General features: G+C 46.5%; 1 protein-coding gene across 3 annotated transcripts in view; it reads right to left on the bottom strand.

Annotated features, from left to right (window-relative positions):
- The window catches only part of BEND3 (BEN domain containing 3), a 32,691-nt gene extending 11,264 nt beyond the window's left edge, over positions 1-21,427 (bottom strand). Inside the window, exons 1-3 of one of the 3 annotated variants that reach the window (XM_074333358.2) lie at positions 21,230-21,427; positions 8,163-8,210; positions 6,939-7,144 (exon numbers count right to left, since the gene is read on the bottom strand). In XM_074333358.2, the coding sequence (XP_074189459.1) occupies positions 6,939-7,144; positions 8,163-8,199 (243 nt within the window). In that variant the 5' untranslated portion in view covers positions 8,200-8,210; positions 21,230-21,427. Of the gene's footprint in view, positions 1-6,938; positions 7,145-8,162; positions 8,211-14,756; positions 20,319-20,338; positions 20,454-21,229 lie in introns of those variants that run through there. The other 2 variants (XM_019735076.3, XM_074333359.2) reach the window with 2 other exon arrangements.
- Positions 21,428-22,821: the final 1,394 nt, after the last annotated feature.

Below are 22,821 nucleotides of genomic sequence, written 5' to 3'. Positions count from 1 at the left end.
AACTGCATTAGTAGTGATTTTAGAAAAGGGGCCTTTGCTTTACAAGTGATCCCACTAATATTTTAAAAAGGATTCTGTGCAAAGAGCTCACCAGAAACTCACAGGCCAGGCAGCAAGAGTACGTGTTGTAGAGGGAGATCTGTCCTAATTCATCCCCAGCTGGAAAGTAGAGTACGAGGAAAAGTTTCTGGGTGAATAGTCTGAATACCAACAACAAACAGAAGTCCTCTGACTCCCCCACCTTCCCACAGCAGGCAGGAGGCCTGAGTATATGGGAACTGGAAATCCCCTCTATGACTCTCCATATTCAGCCTCATTAATAAAAATATGTCAGTTTCTACCAAGCATGTTAGAAACACTGCCATCAATAGAAACATTTTTGGCTAAGCGGCTTCAATAAAAAAATTAAGTTAAAGTCCCAGCAGAGGGCAACATTCCTCACTCCCAGAGACCTTGGATACACAATTCAACACAAAACACAACACCAGAACCAAAGAGAAAAGTTCTTAGATATCCCCACACTGGTGCCCTGTCAACTCAGTGCTTCAATTAATTCCACAAATGCTGCCAAGCCGACGATGAGCTGGCTTCATTTGCTGCTGCTGATAAAATCTCTGCTCAGCTGTCTAGGAGTATCAAGAAATCTTTAAATCTGTGCTACTTGGCACTGGGTGTCTGGCTGACACCATTCCCGAGTCTCCGAGGCTCATCTTCCAACCATATGGGAACTCTGCTGCGCCAGCATCTATCCTGGGTTTGATCAGGGCATTTCATTCACCACCAGCACCCTTAGACTCAAGAGGGAATGCCCCAATCTCTCAGCTGGAGAATTTGAACAAAAAGAGGTTGGTGTTGGGTTATAAGTGAGGGGTAAGCAGACTATTTAGGAGAAATTCCATGTGTCCGTGCCCAGCGACATCCCAGAGATTGGGTCCCAGGGAGATCCTCCAAGGACTACACATCTTCCTCAGGACTCCAAATCAACAGCAGTCACTGAATTCAGTTCAATGAATGAGGAGTAGCTAAACGGTGCCCAGGGAGTCAGCAAACTGGAACACCAAGGAAGCAGCACGTCTTTGAGAATAGGGAGTTGAGAATTAATATAGCATCAACGGCAGACCATGCGAAACACCACCTCCTCCAAATAATCGAGGCAGGGGTGATGCTTACCTTTTTCATTTTCAAAAAAAATTTTTCATCATCATCATCATCACCATCAAATGACCATAGGTAGTCAGCAGTAAGGGTTGGAGGAGCTTACTACCACCCAGAGCCAGCCAACAAATATTACTGAGTGGTCATCATCCAGGAGACACTGTGCAAAGCCATGGGCACACGGGAAGAAGCCCAACAGTCTATGCCCTCGTGGCTTTTACCTTCTGGGTCATTCTTACACTGCCAACCGTGTGTGGAGAGGATGAAGAATGTGCTATCATGCCTGAGAAAATAAGAATCTGGGGAGATACAGCAAGGATAACGGCAGGGAGAAGAAAAAGATAAGAAGAGCTGGCAAAACATCAGGGCAGGACTTCGCAAAGGCTCCTCACAGCATCTTACAAGTACCTCCCAGCCCTTAGGGCCACCAGGGTGTTTCAGTGTATAGCTCTGAATGGAGCCGGCTTCCTGAGCCTCAGGAAAATGGGAATGGCCATCGCACCTATCTGCTATGGTTGTTGTGGAAACTATTATGCATCTCCATCTGGTATCCAGTAACTGACACTTAGGAGGTGTTTAGTACATTTGCACTGAATGAACAAGATGGCATTTCTGTTCTCTAATTGAAAAACAAACCACAGTGACACTTTAGGATTAAAAATAAACAAAGAAACAAAAAGCCCCAGGAGAGCAAAGCTAACTTTTGCCGGGCATACAGCTCCTGAAGCTCCTGAATATCGCCCCCACTTCCAAGAACAAAAAGATTATTACCAATGAAAATGTTGGCTGCTCACCTTCCACATCTGCTGTGTTTGGCTATGAAGGCTTTTCCAGTGGAGGTGCCAATTAAGTCTTTATACAGCCTTTTGTTAGATTTTTTGAGGGTTTTATTTTTCTTCTTAGTATTGTACTAGATGTCACTCATAAATAAGTCGTCAGCACTGATCCGAGTCTGAACCGTGAGCACCAGGGCTCCCACTCAAACCCTCCCCGCTTCCCTCGGGGTTAGGAGAAAATGGTGAAGGGTGGTCTAAGTTCTGACTTCAGCGGTGCTCAAACTAGAGGGCGTCAGATGGCTTCGCTTGGTAACTCCATGTCATCTTCATTCTGATATATATGGGAGGAGGCAGCTGAATACTGACCACAGGGGTGGGAGTTGCAGACGAGGGCTGGGGCAGTAAGTCAACCTTCTGAAGGCAGACATGAGGCAGCCCTGTGCTGGGCTCCTTTCACTGGCATCTCAGTGACCCACACAGTCAGGTGAGCAGTACCACCCCGCCTCACCAGGGAGGAATCTGAGAGGTCACATAAGTGGCCAAAAGCCCCACGGTGAACTGCCCCTTTATTTGACTCCAGAGTCTAAGCTCATTCTGGTATTTACTAGCCCTATGAGCTGGATCAGAGCAGGTGGGGCTCACCTCCCTGGACGTGGAGCAGGGAGCTGAGTGTGCCAATCCATCCAGATACCTTGCACCAAGAACAAGGTGCCCCATGGCATCCTGGCGCTCTTTTTTAACACGTTGCGTACGGATCACGAGAATCTTCGTTTTTTCCTGAGCCATGCGTTAAGGACGGATAACGAGAATTCTCGTTTTTACTGTTGACTCTTTTTACTTTGCACATTTTATTGAATTATTTGTGTTTCGTTAATAACAAAGGAAGCTGCTTTCTGCAGTATCACACCAGGAGGGATTACTAACATCATAGGTGAGTAAATCCTAAAAAATTCCATAGAAAAATAATAAATGACATAGAAGCATTTATGCTTTAAAGAGAAGAGTGCATTTTAAAGTAGTTTCTTTTAAAAACCTGCCGGAACAGAGGGGTATGAGGGATTTAAACCCCGCCACACGCAACGTGTTAACTTACACGCCTGAGGTTTGCTTGTCTGGTGAAGATATTGATTCTCTCATCGTCGGTTTCTTACATGGATTAAATGAAACATGGAATGGTGCTATTTGTTGAGTAGGCACTCAATAACTGTTAATGCACTTCCTTTCCACCTTTTTTGATTATTGCTTGCTTCAGCCTCCCGGTTCCTCTGGTCTCACCCTGCGATGAAAGTGCTTTAAAAAGCCGCATATACTCCCCGTCTCCGCCTCCACTCCTGCCACCACATAGGTAACAAGGATCACAGAAAATTCAGGGGGAGAAGAATAAAGGGCTATTCATTCTGAATTAGAACTAGTACCATTTTGAAAAATCAACATATTCTATAATTTCATGGATTGTTCTGAAATCCCCAGGGTTCAGAGGCTACTGATTTACCGACACATCAACTTATACAAACTGTAAAAGGAAATACTGCCTTGAAATCACATGACACCTTTCTACAAGGAGCTCAAGAATTTCAAAATAATTAAACTTACACACATTCTTTTTACAGAACAGGAAGGGGAGCAGGGATATCAAGCTCACTTTCTATATACTATGAAAATGAACAAAGCTAATAAAACACCCAAAATAAAAACCAGGATTAAACATGTCTTTTCCTTTCCAAAATCTAATGGGTTGGAACTGTAGCCAATACACTGAAAAGTAAACATATGTGACCAATTAGAATATGTAAATTGCACCAGTCATCTCAGTAATATTTAAATACATTTTGGTTCCCTTTTCTCTGAACATGTCAGAATTCCTGGATGACGCCAGAAGCTCCGGCCCCACCAGATCAAGAGGAGCATTCAAAACCGTCACATCATTCATGTGACATGTGGGCAATCCCCTCCACGAACCTCGGGTGGAGTGCCAGCCAGCCCAGTGCCAGATCTTTTCGGACTTGCTTCACATACTGAAGGATTCAACTAAAACACAAATCATGAGAACCTTCTTCCCTTTCTGTCCCCAAGAATATGAAGGTGCTCCCTTCTCTGTGATGCTGGGACAACAAAAATGTAGTGAATGAAGGGATAAAGAGTGACACCATTTGCGCATTGAGGCAGCAGGGCCACCTCGGGCTGTCCCCAAAGGCTACCACCCAGGCTCCACATGGTCAGAATCCCTTCTTGATGCAAGAGCGTGTTGTTTCTTACTGGGGTGGACTATTAAAAACAGCCACACTAGTTCCCCCATCCTGTGTGAAAGCCTCTTTGCAATGTGACTTTGTTGCTCTTACCATCAGGGATGGAGTCTATCTTTCCATCCTCTGGGTCTAGGTTTGGCCATATGACTTGCTTTGACCATTGGGCCTTAGCAAATGTGATGCAAGCAGAGGCCTGAGAAGTGTTTGCACTCCAGAGCTCGCCCTCTTGCTCCCAGGAACTCTTCCATGTCACATGAACAAGCCTGCACTAGCCCCCTAGAGGATGGGAAAGTGCATAAAGGGAAGCTGCAGTCATCCCACCAGCCCAGGGGAGACCTCTGAAACGGGAATGAGGTCATCCCAGACTCAGCCCCAACCATGTCAGGCCAAATCAGAACCTCCACTAGCTGGCCTACCAAACTGTGAATAAATAAAACAGTGGTTGCTTGAAGTGGCTAAGTTTTTTTCTCTTTTTTTTTTTTTAAGTGGAGCGGGGAAGTTTGTCAATAGCAAAAGTACATCAATACACTCAACTTCATGTTCCACTCTTTGAACTCTGGCTTTACTCGCATACTGGAAGGAGTTTGTAGGATTGATCATAAGCAGATGACACACAGAAGAAAATATTTTCAAGAGTTTCTTTAGGAACTTAACATACTGCCTCTCAAACTTCTCAACACTTCCAGACTAACCTCTAGGAGTCTAACCCATAAAACCACTCACAGACAGGCACTAGGTTTATGTATATGGATGGTCCCTGTGGCATTATTTGTAATAATACTAAAGTGGAAACATCTAAATATCAACCATTAGGGCAAAGGATAATAAATTATGGTTTAAAGTAAAACATAAGAAAAAGCGAATGGTTAAATGCTTTTCAAAGAAGCTATTCTAACCAACTGGTAGCTTTCATTTACCACAGCAGGTATCTCAACAGTTGGGAATCTGAGCTTTAACCTGCAGACACTATTTACTGCACTGGAAACCTCACCCACAAATGAAACTTTCTCCCTTGTCACAAGGTATGCAACAAGTGGATGGTTTAGGCAGCCAGAGTCATGGGTGAGATATTTCTAATCAATCCTTTATAAAAAATGTTCACATAGGTATAAAAAAATTCAACTTTTTCCCTGGGCATTATAGAATTTTAAAAATGTATGGCTCTAAAAGTGGAGCAACCCAAAGGTCCATAAACTGATGAGTGGATAAAAAAAAAAAAAAGGTATATTCACACAATGGAGTATTATTTGGCCGTAAAAAGGAATAGACGGACCGATACATGCTACGGCATAGATGAACCGTGAAAACATTATGCAAAATGAAAGAAGCAGACACAAAAGGCCACATATTGTATGATTCTATTTATAAGAAATGTTTGGGATAGGCAAACCATAGAGACAGAAAGTAGATTAGTGGCTTTCAGGAGCTAGAGGAGGGGTGAATGGGGAGTGACTGCTAGCGGGTATACGATTTCTTTGTGGGGTGATGAAAACGTTCTAAAATTTACTGTGGTGATGGTTGAACAATTCTGTGAATATATGAAAAACCACTGAACTGTACAATTTAAATTGGTGAATTGTACATAGTATGTGAATTATATGTCAATAAAGCTGTTTGAGGGGAAAAAAAAACCCAAATAAATAAGTGCATCACTCAATGTTTCACGATGTGGAATGCAGATTAGTCCTTATTAGCATGGAATGTAAACATGTATATTTAAATTCTGGTGAAAATCTTAACTTATCATTTTGCTAATTAAAGGACAGTTTTCACTTATTGAAGACTCACTAAGTCTCTAAAACCCCAAAATTCCCAACTTATTTAGATCTGCCCTGGCATCTAACAGAGGTGAGTTAAAGTGAACTAATAACAACCAAAAGAGGCTCAGGCTGATATGTTCTGGTTAATGATAATGACCCTTGAAAAACGGAGGCTCTTGAACAGACAGGGAGAAGTTGAAATGCCTCTCTGGGTCCCCCAGAGAGAGGAGGGGGGTGGGGGGCTGGGTTGGAGAGCTTGAGAAAATGTTCCAAGAGTTTTAAGAGGTTAAGGTGTAATCTGCTAGTCCCCGGGGAGGCTCACTGACTTGGCACCCCAGGCCGCCATCTCTTCGTCTCCCAAAGCCACCCCCCTCTCCTCAGTCTTCACTGTTTGTGCGCATGTCTGATTTCCCATCTGGACTATAGGCTACTAGAGGGGGCCACTATGTCAGTTCCATTTTCTATCTCTCTCAGAATTCAGCAAAGTTTAATATAACCAGCAGGTAACTAAGAAATAAATCAAATTCATAAAACAGGTAACTTAGGGGTAACAGTTATGATACAGAAAAATTCCCCACTTGACAAAAGATGCACTGAAGAGTTTCTTCAGGGAACAAGCTCCCCTCATTGATATAAAAGATGGATTTGATTTAGGAAAAGACCTGCTAACCCTCCCCTTTCCCAGGAATCTACGTGAAGCGTGTACCATGTAGAATATAGGTTTGCCATGAACAAGCTCTTTCCCTGTAGAGCACAGCCAAACAAAGAACTCAAAAGCTGGTGCTTATCAAGACCCCTTCCCCCATAATGAATCCAGACACAGACAAGATTCCAGTTAAGGGCACTTCTTAGACACTCAAGCCAGAGATGGGACAGCTGAAATGAGAGCTTTCTCATCCCCAGGGGTTCGAGTTGCCCAGATCCCACGAGCAGAGAGATTCAGCGTCTCATCAGACAGAGGGTTAGGAACCAAGCAGACACGGAAGGGGCTGGGACCTCACCTCAGGAATCAGCCGCCGCCTCTTCACGCTGGGGGCAGAGTCCGGCTGGCCCTCGCTGCTACTCGGCTGCTTTCGCTTGCTGGAGTCCTGCAGGGTGATGAAGACGCTCTCCAGAGGGTGTTTCTCTGAAGACCTGGAATTCACTGAGCAGTCCAGTGCCGCATCTTCAGTCTCGGTCTCCACCTTCACAGTGTTATTTTTCACAACTGTGGCAGAGAAGAGACAGGGCTCAGCGGGAGGAACACTGCGCGGCTGGGGCTGGGAGATCGGCGTGGGTCCCTGAGCGACGGGTTGTTTGTGGACCGCCCTTTGACACTACCACTCAGATAATAAAGCCGAGTCACAATAAAACTCTGCCTTCCAAGCAAGCAATATTTATCTTACCACACTAATGCTGTACAATAAAACCATGTTCCAAGAACATTTTGTTTAAAACTGTGGTGGTGGGGGGTGAGTGGGGAGGAGGAGATGGAGGGAGAGAAACAAATACTATCTTTTTAATGATGCTTTTAAAAAAAGACCTCTGGAAAGATACATAAGATACTTATAACAGATGTGTGGGTGCAGGGGGATGAGAACCAGGGGTGGGAGACTTTTCATCCATTGTTTTTCATTTTGTATATTTTCATATTTTTGAACCATGTGAATGTATGACCCAATAAAAATATTAAATTAAAAATAATTTTAATTGGTTCACAGTGATTATCACAATATAATGGGCTCTAACTTAAAATATTTAATAAGTATAGATTTTAATTGAGAATTATCTTTGAGTAGATGTAGTCAAAAAGTGCATTAATAGTCTTGTTGGAATATTATGTGGCTATTCCAAAGTATAGAGTGCCTAAATTTTATGTTGAAAGTGTTTTTCATGACTGGTATTAAGTTTTCTGAAATTACACATGGCTTTTCAAATTTCCAATGTAGCCAAGATACACTGTATTGTTAGGATCTTGTCTTCCAATGTATGAGAGGCTATCAACCTCAGAATGTTCTATGTTAATTTTATCTTCAACAAAACCTCAAGCAGCCAAGAAGAAATGAAGCCCAAATTAAACTTGAAAATGCACCTTAAAGTAATATACATATACACATATATACACACACATATACACATACATATAATACTTTTGAAATATGATTCTGCTTGATTTTGATGGAATGGCCATTAAATACACATTTTAACCTAAAAAAATAATTTTTAATAAGTTTTGTTTTTTTTACCTTCTTCTACATCTTCACTGAATTCAGTTGAGTTCATCTTCTATTCCACTAAATGAAAAGACAAAGACAAAGTCTTGATTTATTGCTTGATTCATTTCTTACTTTTCCCTACCCATGAGAAATTCCCTTCCCCTTCCTACCCTGGCTCCCTGTAACACAAGGTTAAGCTGACACTGCTCTGCGGCATCATGGAAAATCGCATCCTCTTCTTGCTTGCAGTTGCTCAAAGCAGCCAGGCCTTCTGTGCACCTGCTGGGAGCACTTCTCCAAGACTTTATGTGGGTAGAACATGTCTTACAGCTTCAACTGAGAGACACTTACAGAGCTAGAGGAACGTTATATGAGAAGATAATCTTTTGTAAAGACCCCAAAGTTTGAATGATCTGTTAGCCTCTGCTTTATAAATGCCAGCCACAGAAATGAAAAGGCTGACCAAGGTCGGAAGCTATGGATCCTGTGGACCTGAGCTGAGGTCTTCTGACTCCTGGTGGTCTGAAGGGACCTGTGCTCCCCACGACGGTAGCCACGAGTCATATAGCGACTGAGGTCTGGCAATGTGGCTAGTTTAAATGAAGACATGCTCTGAGTGTAAAATATACACTCTGGATTTCAAAGACTTAGCATAGCAAAAAGGAATGTAAAATATCTCACTAATAATTCTTACACTGATTACATGTTGAAATGTTAGTATTTTGGATTTATTGGGCTAAATAAATTACTTTATTAAAATTAATTTCACCTCTTCTACTGTGGTTATTAGAAAATTTAAAATAACATCTGTGGCTTGCATTATATTTTTATTGGATGGTGCTGGTCTAACCCTTCCTTCACAAACAACTTTCTCTTTTAGAGAAAGACGCACTGTGGGTTTTTAAAGCTCTCGAGCTCCACAGTCTGGTCCAAACCCTTCTTTTTATTGATGAAGGAAGGAGGCAGGCAGGGTGGAAGCTGCCCTGTATGGGTTACAGGGTCCAGTACAGAGCTGGCCCCTGACTCCTATTTTCCCAACTGGAATGAAATGGACACCGTGATTAAAAGCACTATTAAGTCTTTGAGATGCCTCAAGTGATAGAACAGCATGTCTGTAACTAGTATGAAGCATAAATGAGGTAGTATCATTAGAAAATACACGTGACAGCCTTTACTAATGACATTAAGGATTTGTGGTTCCCACACTGATGAAAAGAACTGCAAATACTGAGTCCCATTTTGGTTAAGGATCACAGGAGAACAGGACTAAGCAGAATCTCAAGAAATTTCTATGAGGAAGAGGGATGCCATCTCCAAAGCGCAGTAAACCACTGACGGAGCACCTGTGAAATGGTGTGTGGCCCCGTCTGAGATGGGCGAGTGGAGTGTAGAGGGGTGGGGCGGGCAGAGGGAGAGTCTGGGTGACCCACGCACAGGACGACTTCCCCACTCACTAGTAACAGCACCACTCACACAGTGCTTATGACGTGATGCACTATTCTCAGTGGGTCACAATAACTATATAACAGGCACAATTCTCTTCATCCCTGTATTTCTAATTTTCAGAGAAATGGATAAGAAAACGTAAGATTTATTTGAAGCTGAAATTACACTAAAAATAATTCCTATTTACCGGATTATCCCCTACCTGAAGAAGATAATGCACAAAGTGATAATGAGGGAAAATATAAAATAAGTCAACTTCAATAGTCCAAGAACTATTTCATCAGAGGTGAATTCTAGCAAATACAATTTCCATTGTATTCCAGGCAAATAAACCTCATGTTATCTGACCGCGGTGTCTCTGGGGGCGCAGCATAGGCAGGCAGGTGGGACTTTCCCATGTGCATGGCCTGGGAAACCTGTAACTGTGTTTTGGAAAGGAGGATTGACCAACATCGGGCAGAATTTCAGGCCTTCTGATTCCCAGCCCAGTCCGGGGGCCTCTCAAGGAGATGCACTTCCAGCTTCACCTGAAGGCCCGAATGTGGCAACTGCCCTTGGAAACCCGCCACACGGTCACATAACTCATTCCTTCAAAGCCAGGGCAGAGGTGAGCAGCAGCAGAACAGATGGGGAGAGTGAGAAAAGGGCTGGTGGAGAGGGTACAGTGTACAAAACAAATTACACTCTGGAGAGAAAGGGTGGGCAAGGGAGGAGATGGTGGATGTTTTATTTGGAGTGAAAAAGGGTCACGGTGAAAGAAAAACCACAAAGACTCTGGCTGAGTAGAAAGCATTTAAAGGACGAGTGAATCCTAGAAAACAAGAGTTGATGAAAAAACACAGCAGACAGAAGCAAAAGTGCTGAGCAAGGATGGTATGGTCATCTAACATTACACCCGCCCACCCGCATTTCTCTCAGGAGCAGGGCAGAGCCCATTGAGGCTGAAAGCGTGGGGCCTGGAGTCAAGGGTTGGGTGTGGTCTCTGCCGGGATGTGACTCAGTGAGCAGGAAGGGTATTTTCTGAACCACCACCGTGTGACACTATAGCAGGCAATTCAGCGAGCACCTGAATTCTGAGCTCCAGTGATTCTCAGAAAATGATGGAGGAGCACACAGCGGAGCCACCCGCAGTGTGAGGAAAGGCAGAGGGGGAGCTGGGAAGGCGCATGGTGGGAGAGAGGTGGGAGGAAGGGGCGGCCGGCTTCCTGGGCATTCAAGATGCCCAGACTGCATGTGCTTTGGAAAACATCTCCGTGTTCATTTATAGACCAGTGACAGATGCTAGATCAACACAGAAATAAACCAGAACACAGTATGGTCGGCCCCTTCCTTCCCAGCCAGCAAAGGAAGCCATGCTCTTTGGGAAGCTGAGGAATTTCCCATTTGCAAGGCCTGGAAAACCCACAACTACATCTGGCTTGTGTAGTTGGGTAAGAGATGAGGGTTCTCATTAACATTTGCACCCCACGAACTGCATGTCAGGTGCCAGCTGGCCACGTCGTGTGTGCCTCCGTCTCACCTTGAGCTATTGTAACCTCAATTTCACCTGTAAGGAAACTGTGGGTACATACCTTAAATATACACAATTTTTATTTGTCAACTATACCTCAGTAAAGGTGGAAAATATTTTTATATCATTTTGATTACGGAAATAAAATTTTTTAATACTGAAAGGGGAAATGGAGGGTAGGTAATTTGCCGTGTCACATAGCTGTTGAGTGACAAAACTAGGGTTCAAACCGAGTCTGTGTGTCCCAGCCACCAGGAGAGGAAACACTAAGTGAATCCTTATTCTTCTGTGAAGGTTCTTCTGATGAACACAGGGGCCAATTTCCAGCCTTGGATTTCTTGGTCCAATAGCAGCAGGAGCATCCAAATCTCCTTTCGTCCCCATGTCGCTAGCTACCTGGAAAACCAGTCTGCTCTGTGCTTATGAATAGACACTACTGCACAGCACAGAAGTTTCTACCAGAGGGATGTGTGGGTCACTTCAGGCGTCCTGAGCTGACTTCGTGACAGCACATCCACGTCAGGGCTGGGTGGCAAGGGGGTGGGTATTGCGTTTGCTACCTCCATTTCCTGGTCATCTGACAGATGAAGGTCACAGGGTTGCTCATCCTGGGTGGATTGTGAGTGTTCAGATGCCGAGCATGCCACAGAAATTCCTTCTGCTACTTAACTATAGGTTATGTAGGAGCTACCAACCACCACAGCTCCCGCCCACCCAGGCTGCTAGCATTGCAATCGCCTCTGCAAAGCCCTCTTCTTCTTCTCACCACATGTCTCAAATTGTGAGACAATCTAACTATGCTTCCACACGTCCCTGAAAATCAGCTTTCTCCCCAAGGAGTGAATAATCCATGTCCCTCAAAAACGCATGACCAAGCCCAAGGGAAGATGACTTAAACGAATGACGGAGACGTGTGTCATGTCAATGGGACCTCTGTAGCTTGCTGCTGCCTCTAGTTAAAATACCACAGGTTCTAAGGCATCAATGACCACCTATGGGTGGGTAACTCTCAAACAGGACTAATCTCCAGTGGTTAATCCAAATCCAATAAATGAAATGCTTCCCCCCCCCCCCCAAATAGTTTAGGAAGTCTAAGGCAAAGTGACTGTCCCTGGTACAGAAAGGTTTTCAATGGTGCAGAGCTTTTAGGAGTGTATATAATTGTACCAAAATGCCTCCTAGTCTCTCTCTATCCTTCTACATGGAGTGAAATGGACAAGACTCAATTTTCCATGCAGAGGTGTAATTCTGTTTGTGGCTGAGGGAAGATTGGAATGTCATTAGAAAAGCCTTCCGTTTACAAAAAGCACAAAAGGGAGGGTAATCTCAATATTCACAAGTGAGATGCTTTAGCCACTCAAACATCAAACTACAAAGGGTAAGATGCTTAAACTGGCTGCATTAAATGCGGTAACTGGCGGAGCTACCTCTGTGTCTCAGGCTGACATAAGGCTGAGTCTGAATCCCGAATTATCAGCATGTACCTGGCTTGGGGAAGGCAGGGATGCTGAGGAGGGAAGAAAGTCTGTGAAGAAGGGGGTTGGGGAGGACGATAAGGAAGTGAGAAGCGTTCACTGGTGCTTAGAAAGAACCAACTCTAAGAGATGCCACAAAGAAATGGGAAAGCTGGAAAGATTTACAACTATAGGTCAATTCACATTTTTAGAGCTCATTTTAAGAAAGGAAGATGCTTAAAAATCTTTTTTTCTTTTGGACTGTGAAACACAATTCAAAAGGTATAAAACGTGCCAAATATCCTTTTGTACCTTTTAAATTTAAAAAGTCCACTGTTCTCCAGTCTTAGAGGCAACCATATTATTTTTCCTCTGTCCTAGAAATACTGTGTGTCTGTGGTTCTCTAAGTGTGTCCGTACACAGTGGAGCCCTGCAGCCAGCTTACACTAGCTCTAGCCCTAACTTCACTACTAGTGGAGTCAGTTGGTTGCTGAAAATTGACCACAGTGGGAGTAGTTACACCATGGAAAGTGACACTTTTAACAGCCAGGGTGTTTTTTTGTCTTTTTGGAGAAGAGGTTAAGCAGTACATCCAAGACCCTTTCAGGGGGTTCATGAGATTAAAACTAGTTTCTTAATAACACTGAGATGTCACTGCCCCTTTTCTCTCAGGTATGGAGAGTTTTTCAGAGACTACATGATATGTTACTTTGCAAAAGACTGAATACACAGGCAGATATGAAAATTCAGCTGTCTTCTATTAAGTCAGATATTAAGGAGATTTGCAAAAATGTAAACAGTACCACTCTTTTCACTAAGATTTTTTTTAAATAGTTTTTTTCATAAAAACGGACATTAACTTTTAATGGATTTATTATGGTTATTTTAAATGAATAAATATTCAAACATTTTTGTTTTAATTTCGAACACAGTAAATACTGACAGATATAACTCATATAAATAAAAGCTATTTGGGGGACTCAATAATTTTTAAGGATCCTGAGAATAAAAGGTTTAAAATTCCCGTTCCTTGCTTTTTTCATTTAATGTATCATGGAAATTTTACTTCTTTTTTTAGTTTGAGTTCCCCCAGAGGCAGATTTTGAGACAAGGATTTGGAGTAGTTTCTTTGGGAAGAGACAAAGAGGGGCTGAAAACCAGTAAGGGGCATGTTGATGGGCTTGCTATGAGGGAAGTTCCCCTGGATACAGGCAGTGCTGAGGGCACTAACGGAGGAGTCCCACAGGGTCCAGGGGAGCAGAGGATGGACCTACCCCATGTGGCAAAGCTCCAGGGCGGCAGAAATCCTGCTGTGCCGTTCCCTTCAACTCCTCACCACAGGGAAACTCAATAGAAACAATAGCTGACACTGTACAAAAGGTGCTGTGCTAAAAGCTTTACAGTAAACTTACTTAACCCAACAATCCTACGAGCTAGAAACTCGTTAGTCACATTTCATAAGTGAGGAAACTAAGGCACAGTTTTAGAGCCAAAGGAACCTCAGAGACCATCTTGTTTTATAGGGGTGGGACCCAAGGCTCAGAAAGGTTAGGAACGTGCTTAAGACGATACTGTCAGGAGTGGCCCCTAGTCTCCCCACCTGTGCTGTGGAGACCACATGCCTCGCTGTGTGACAGGAGGTGCTGGTGTCCTCTGCAGGGGGGATGACCACCTAACTGCACAGCTTATTTACAGGATCACAACCAACACATGGGAGGACCTGGAGGATGAAGATGGAACTCTGGGAACTTCTGTTGGAGGGGAGGATGAGTAAACATCAAAAGATAAAAGTAACAGGAAGGAAAGAGCAGTCAGAACCCCAAGGTTAGAAGATACTGCATTAGGGTTTCTATAACAACTGTAACTCACATCTAGTAAACACAGGCTGTGAGCCACAGCTGTGCAGACCACCCATGCTTATAACTGTGTGATCTGGATACAAATAATTTTAAACTTTAACATATACCTACAAGACTTTTTTTTCCTCTGCAGGGGAGGGGGGAATAATGTTAATCCAAGCAAATTCTAGGGAGGAAAAAGTCTACTTCGGAAATAACTTTGCCAGTGTTTAATGGGCATATATTCATCTTCTTTGTACTTTCAGTTGATAAAGACCAATAACCAACTCCTTTTGTCACTTTACAGAGCCTCACACATTTGAAAGTTGTGACATGTAGTCACCACAAAAAGCAAAGGCCAGAACGGCAAAGCACCTGGGCCAGGAGTCTTTTATTTCACAGATGATCTTAGGTTGAGTCCAGGCAGGAACTCTCTGGTCAGACTACTCCTGGGGCAGAGTAAGCCTTCCGTAACCACCAGCCATATTTAGTTACTGACACATTCCACAAAAAGCTGCAGAGAAAATGGAAGGGACAACAAACTCAACGTGACCTGGATTGAGATCATCTTTGGTCAACACTGTTGTTCCCATTACACAAAGTTGGGAAGTCAACTTCTACACATTTTCTCAACACATGACTTCAAAACCTCTATTGACAGAAAGAGCCAAGCATTAAATTGTGTGTAAAGATTCAAAATCAGTTGTTCACTACAGGGCTACCGAGCCCCTAACAACGTAGGGGTGCACTGGGTGCACTGGGTCTATCTCAACTAGGTAATTTTTAAAAATGCCATAAAGCAGCTAGAAGGAAATACGCCACAATGGTAATTACTTCCAATTAGGAGGGTTATGGGTGATTTTTTTCCCTTTATATTTCCCTCTACTTTCCAAATATTCTACAGCAAGCATGTAGTTCTTTGAAAATGAAAAAGAAATTTTTAAAAGTGAAAAAAGACGTATAGCAATCTTTACTAGTCAGGTCATATTCTAAGTTATGTCCACAAACAGACATATGCCCAGAATGTAAAATCAAATCATAAACTTGAAAACATTTAAAACACCCATGTTCTAAGAAACAACATAACAACTGACAAACTAGTGAAGACCTTTCAATTCATAACTGTCCCTGAATTATTGCTTCTGAAGGTATACAAAGCTCCTCAGTATGTGGAGGGGGAGATCAGAAAAAAGTCTCAGTCACAAACCCAGGTGTGAATAAGAAGATGAAAAGATCAGCTTTGAACACTAAGGAAATGTCATTTCCTGGTACGTGTATTACAGGCTCTATCAATGCATTTGCCCAATACTTGAAGTACTTCTCAAAATAAATGAAATTTCATTGGAGGAAGAAAAAAACCACTACTTAGACCAAGTCTTGTGGATCAGGGATCCAAGCTGAACGCTGAAGCCGGGTCCATTAGAGGGTGTGTGGCTGCTGGGGAAACTAACGGACCAGAGAGGAAGCAGCTCAGCAACTCAGCAGGGCCCAGGCGCCTCACCTGCTGGGTTTCTGCATTCTGGATGGCAGATGACTGTTACATGTGGTCCTTTCTCCAGGGTTATCGTGTTTGAGCACGGTGGGAGATGTTGTGACCCCTACCTGGAACCCTCCTTCCAGGACACCTCAAAATTGGTCCAAACTGGGCAACGGGAGGCTCGCCCCAAGGGCCCTGGCTCCAGGTGGAGCAGCAGTCGGCAGTGGGGGAGAGGGAAGGTGAGGGCTGGGGAGCTGAGAAGCGGTTGGCCACAGAACACGGGAGGAGTGCAGTGAGGTCACTGGTTAAAAGTGGGTAGTAAGGAGTCACACAAGAATCTGACTCAGGGGCTATTTTCCCTCTTAGGAACCGGATGCAAGACCACAGCAACGTGAGCAGGGCACACCTGGTATGACGATTCCTTGGAAAAGCCCTTTGTCCTCACAGGATCATTAGTCTCTTCCCTAAATGTCCCACAGGTTTCCACATGAAAATGGTCTCTAGCACTGTCCATAGGGGGCTGGGGGAGAGACCTGGGGTTCCTTTCTAGCAAGTTCTTTTCAGAGATTTGGCCACTCTGCAGAGCAACCAGACCTCTCTGGTGGGAGCAGCACTTGGCTAATTGGAGGCACCAGAGGCTTGTGGCTGGCCCGGAGTCACACAGGACAAACAGCAAGCCAGAAATGGGAAGTACTTGGGCTTCCTGAAACCTCGAGGTTCAAATCCCAGCCAGCTGACTCAGGATTCTGTCCCCACTAAATCAGAAATGTCCACTGAACTTAGGACTCACCACTGGGCTGAGGTGCAGGTCCAGGGAGAGCTGGCCTCTGCAGCCCTGACCGCAGGCCACTCAGGGGCAAATCCTACCCAACCCCCAAGTCATATTTCCAGATGTAAAGTGAAGCAAGCTCTCACCCCTGGAAGGTCTCCTTGAGGATGAGAGCCCCAGGGGAGGAATGTGACTGGAACCCTGAGATGATGGGATGGTGGCTGTGGAGTGCTGCTACACACAAAAGGGAAAGCAAAGAGAGTATGATCAGACCATCTGAAAGGTGTTATTTGTAGTAAAACATATTCAAGGATTTTAAGTTCAGCTAAGACCCAACTAAACCTTACTTCACCCTTTTCTCACTGTCACACCACATGATCTGACTTCCTGACACCTCTATCCTGCAGGTCATATTGATTTTTAAAAATGAAACATAGACGGGGAGGGCTGCAGCTGACATTCATGAAGCATTGGCTCCGCGATCTAAGTGTTTCTCACGCTGGTCCACGCAATCCTCACAAGAGCCCTCTCATTTTGCAGACAGAAAATCAGGGGGCCGGCAGTCTGCCTCACTTGGAGAGGGGGTTGATGCAGAGAGCAAGGAAAGGGAGAGGCATAGGGTGGAGCGCAGGCTGATGGTCTTACTGCAGCCTCCCAAGCAGAGCTGGGACCCAATGGGGCACGACCACCACTCCCGCTGATCACCCATTCGGAGGCTGGGCTCGGATGCGGGAGCAAGTCAACTAGCCAGATGGGCTCTCGGACCCCCAAGGTAGGGACATGTGTAGCTGGTCTCACAGAAAATGGAAATCCCTACTAAACTTCCGGGTGAGAGAGAACTAGGTTAAAGCCCTGGCTCCACCTGTTTAGCTTCTAACACTGGGCAAGTTGCTTACCCACCCAAGCCTTGGTTCTTTCTTCTGTAAAATGGAGCTGAACCCCCTAGAGTTTTTGTGAAAACTACAAAGGAGAAAGTTCCTGGCACATAGCACTCAGTCAATGTTACCTATTATAAAGATTTTTTTTACAAAAAGATGTCTGAAGTGCATCTTAACAGTGACTATTTTTTAAAACTGCAAAATTATATGACTTAAAGCTTTAAAAAAAAGTTCGGTAACGTTTATTTCAAATGAAAGAAACTAGAAGGGGAGGGAGGTGAAATCAAATCAAATCCCTGAGGACAGGAAGAATGTTCCCATGCCACCAGCTCTTGCGGGCCTTCTCTGGGTTCACAGGAACCACTGGGAGCCTTGGGGCTCAGAACCCAGCCCTCTTGGCAGGGGCACCCTGCCCGTGGGACTTGCAGGACATGTTTGCAATTTGTTTTTATTTTTAGACACATCTGCACATGCCATTTGAAAAATACCGGTCCTCACAGAAGCAAGGCAATTTCCCCGAGTTTTTCTAAAGCTGTAATTGTCACCGCCTTCTTTAGTCAGAGCACAAACTCATCTTTCAGCAGGCAGCCAAGTACAACTGCACAGCCCTGCCTGCCTGCAGCCTGGTGTTGTCTTAGCCTTCACACGCTGCATTTTTCTCAATGTGCCGAAATGTGATGTCTTCCACAGCTGAAGGGCTCTACTTAGTAAGCCCTCCCTGGCCTCATGAAGGGCTACTACCTCCTTAGACGTCAGTTGTAGGAGGCACAGGACTCTGCTCATAACTTGAACCGTAGCATCCAGAAGCTGGGGCTTAAGAAGGAAAGGAGGGCCAGCACAGCCAAGCAGCCACCCATGTGACTGACGGGACAATGGTGACTAATTTTCCGAGGAGGCACAAGCTGAGTTTCCTCTATACTTCCCACTTTTTCAAGTGGGTTGTCTTGGGACCACACGAGCTAGTTAGAGTTGGGGCAGTGTGGTATACATAAACTACCCGACCCCAAGACTCCATCCTTTTATTTACTAGCTCCATGCTCAAACCAACAGCCTCTTGCATACAAGAAAAGACCATTAAGTGATGTTCAACTGAGCAACCAATACCTTTATAGATACTGATGCAACTGTGTTTCACTGGCCAATGATAACTGAAAATCAGACGAGAGGAAAGGTGGTCCTTGGTAGAACAAAACACTAAGAGGGCTGAATTTAAATACTTATGTTTCAAGTTGGATGAAAAACGGAGGAAGGGCATGTTACCAGGAGAGCTGCTGAGAAAAACTCAGCTCTAAAGCAACAGTTTGTAAAAGTCTGGTCATTCAGGGATGAACATGCCAGGCAGTAACCACCACTCCGAGGGGACCAGCACCTCTCGTTTGACACACCGAAGGCTTGGTGCCAGCCAGCATGGAGAGCTCTTAGCTTGGCATGTGGGGGTCATGTGTGGCAGCTACCGTGTTTCCCCCAAAATAAGACCTGCTCTTAATATTAATTTTTGCTCCAAAAGACGCATTAGGGCTTATGTTCGGGGGATGTCATCCTGAAAAATCATGCTAGGGCTTATTTTCCGGTGAGGTCTTATTTTGGGGGAAACACGGTAGTTCCAGAAACCACAAGAGCTCTGGGCTGAATGTTGAAAGAGATACTGGAGCATCAGAAGGGGGAGAAGAGCAATTGTCCAATCTGGAGGGGAAAAGACACAGCAAGAGCAAGGTGATGTTCACAAAACACATGAAAATATCCATGTTTTTGGCATGTGTGCTTTTGGGGACTTTAAATTTTATTTTTTAAATTATACAGTAAAATTCACTCTGGAGGAGAGAGGTGTACAGTTCTATGAAAGGACACACGTATACATCCCTGTAACCACAAGCGAGAGGCGGCTATAAAAAGTTCTGTCACCCCAAAGATTAATTCTATACATAATTCCCCAACCTTATTTAGCCAATAATGGGCACAATTAAAAATAAGGGTAGCAACCATAATCACCACTTGTCATCAAAATTAAGTGCCAGAAAAAAAATGCTACACCCCAACCTCCCATACTCTAACACCAAATTGTTTTTGCTGGTTAGCTGGCAACCATCATGTGTTTCTACATTATAAAATTTACACCCCCCCCCCCCAAACTTTTCATCTCTGGTAACAACCACATTCAGTGGCGGGAGTTTTTGAGTGTCAGATTTTAAAGGCTCTGGTTTTATCTGTGAATTTCAGTTCAAGGGCCATGCAGACAGGTTAACCCACCAGCAGGTTCAGGCTGCACTGCCCCCACCTTTCTTCTGGAATCCAAGAGGCTCTTCATTCATTTAGCAAATATTTATTGAGCACCTACTAAGTTAGTGACTGGGGATGTAAAGCGGTTAAGACACAAAATCTTGTGCAAAACTCAGTACTGAGAGTGAAGGAGGCAGACAGGGTCCTATATGGTGATACAAAACCATAAACTAGGGACAGTAGGCTAAAAAAACAAACTCGGGGGAGGGGTCAGGGATGTGGACACCAAAAGAACCTCCTCCATCTCAAGCTTATATACAGAGCTAGCAAGAGCTCACTTCCTTGCCTCAGTTTCCTGCAGCTGTAGTGTTCTGGCACCTTACGTGTTGTGTAGTGACACGTTAAGCATTCAAGTTACTTTAACAAGGTGAAATTGACCATTTACGACTTTTAAGTGCTTAGCCCTATTTTGCGCACTCTTGTCTGGTTAGCCTTGGTGTGTAAAATTCTTCCAGACAAGCCACCTGAGCAATCAAACTCTTACCTCTGAAAAAACACCTTGTAAAACAATGTGTCTCGGTACACAAGTCCTTACAGGAAGGACTGCACAACTCACCGATAAGGCGAGGGCAAAGTCTGCGTGGGAAATCACGTTTGCAATAGAGAGGAAAAGGCAGTCAGGAGCAACGGCGAGCGCCCCAGGCTCCAGTCCGCGGCCGGACGGGAAGGCCTTGCGCCAGCCGGGGTGCACACCCAAGGCCGGGCCCGCCTCCAGCTCCCGGGCAGCGGGAACCGCGAACCGCGCCGTGGACGGTCGGGACGGAGCGCTGCGCCCCCTGGCGGCGGGGCCCATCTCCGTCCGCTCCCGGCCGCCGCCGTCGCCGCCGCCGCGGGCCGGCCTCGCTCCATTTACAGACTCCCGAAGCAGCGTCCTCCCGAGCGGCGGCTCCTCCGGCCTCCCGCGCCCCGCTCGGCATCTCGCTCCAGTCCCCGCCCCCTGCTCCGCTCTGACACCCCCTTTTACACGCCGAGCCGTCCCCCGCTGCAGCCTGGCCCAGCGCGAGCGCCGAGCCCCCGCGGGCTCCGCAGAGCCTTTCCGGCGGCCCCGGCCGCTCCATCGCGGCGCCCGGCGGGGGTGCTGGGCCGGCGTGCGGCGCGAGTGGGGCGCGCAGCGGCGCCAGCACGGACCGTTCCACTCCGCGTTCCCCCCGCCCCCGCGCGGCGCGCGTGCTCCCGGGGACGCCATGGAACCGCGGCGTTCCGAGCGGCACAAAGGGGCGCGCGGCACAATGGGCGCGGTGAGCCCGTGGGCGCCGAGCGCCCGCTCCGGCTCGGCCCTGCGTGGGGGTGGGCGCTCCTCCCGGCGGGCGCGCTTAGGGCAGCCCCCCTTTTCGTCCCCTCCCCTGCTCCCGCCCCCACCCCGGCATGGATGTTGCAGCCACTCTCCCGTCCGTCTGCCCTGGAGCCGCCGCCACCGCGCAGCCGGCTTGATCCGCCCCGCACTTACCTGGGACACGAGTTCTGTACTTTGCTGAGCGGGCCCGCGCCGAGTTTGGGCGCCACGTGGGGTGCGGGGGAGCGCAGGGCTGAGGAGTGGGGGCCGCGCGCGGAGGGCCTGGCCGGGGCGGCCCGGGGAGTTGCTGGGGGCGGCGGGCGGGCGCCGTGTATTTTCCCCTCTCTTTGTGTGTGTCCGTGCGCTGCGCTCTCGCGTGACGTGACGGGACTCCGTGTGTCATTTCCGCACAAGGACACAGGAGCCCCCGCTGCAGTGGAACCACAACCCCTCCGCCCCCACCCCCGGCCTGCCCCTCCCCCTCAGCGGGGCACACGCGGGACCGGCGGTGGCGTTCGGGCGTGAACGGCCGCGGCGGGGAGCTGGGGCGCGCACTCCAGGGACCCGAGCGGCCCGGCGCGCTCCGCCGGCGCCGCGCTGCTCCACGTGGGCCCGCGCCGGTTGCCCGGGAGGGGGCAGCGGTCGCGTACCCACGACGCGCTGGGGCAGCGCTAGCTAACAATGTCCCCGGCACTCTGTGTGGTCTCCCCCCGCGAGTCATTTCTCTAAAACGTGGTTGCTCAGACCCGAGGAGTTTGACCTGAAAAGCCTCTTTTTCTACTTTTTTTTTCTCCGCGGGACGGCGACTGTGCGGGGCGTTACCTCCCCGAGAGCCAGCGCCAGTCCCGAATTCTTGGCATTTCCGCGGTGTCCTGGCCCCCCCGGGCGGGTGTTCCCGCGCCGAGCTCGGCACAAAGACATCGGGGCGCAGGGACCCCAGTGGCCCCGGCGGAACCGGCATGGAGTCGCGGGCCGCGGGAGAGCGACCCTGGCGCTGGGAAACGCTGATTCTGGCCACTCCCCCAGCGGAGTGGCCGCCCTCTGTTGTGAGCCTTAGAGCTAAACATCTGCCTTTTACTTGTAACCCTAAGTTTTAAGGTTTGAGGCTGCAGAGCGAGAGATTCAGAAGTGCGCGCGCTCCCAGACCCACATGCCAGACAAACCCACGGGATATCTGCGCCCAGCGCTTAAAATAGAAAAACACGCGTCACCATTTCAATAAAGGTTGATTCTTTAGACTCCCAACTCCCGGTCGGGAGAGTTCGACTTGATAAATATGCAACCTGCACCTCGAGTATTTTCACAAGTCGCAGAGACTTGAAGGGATGTGGTGTGTGAGGGTCAAGGAAGCCCAATTCAACAGTTAAACCACGTTTATACTTTAAGCAAATAACGAGAATAAATTTAAAAAAGAAACTTTAATTTGCCGATCGAAGAAAGTATAAGAAGAAAAATGCAAATGATCCCATCTGCTGCTCACAGCTGACTGGCTGCAAGAGACGACCATGTGGCCCAGCCCTGCGTGGTCACTGAATAGGTAGAATAGATTTTAAAATAGGGCTTATGCTGGCTCCTTGCTGCCCAGTCGCGGAGAGGGTTTGAATTAACGTATAGTTTTGGATTACCTTATCCTCCAGAGCACTCCAACTGGGAATTTAGTAATTATTCATGTTCCTCCCCTTCAGGTTTGAAATCCAAAAGCACTGGGTTATTCAAGACCTATGAAGAACTACGTGGAACATTCTCGAACTGTATTTGGTAGCCCA

This window comes from Rhinolophus sinicus, chromosome 2 (genome assembly GCF_057876585.1).
Source record: "Rhinolophus sinicus isolate RSI-liver-muscle chromosome 2, RSI-T2T, whole genome shotgun sequence".
Lineage (NCBI taxonomy): Eukaryota > Metazoa > Chordata > Mammalia > Chiroptera > Rhinolophidae > Rhinolophus > Rhinolophus sinicus.
This window is presented reverse-complemented; position numbering and strand designations above follow the sequence as displayed.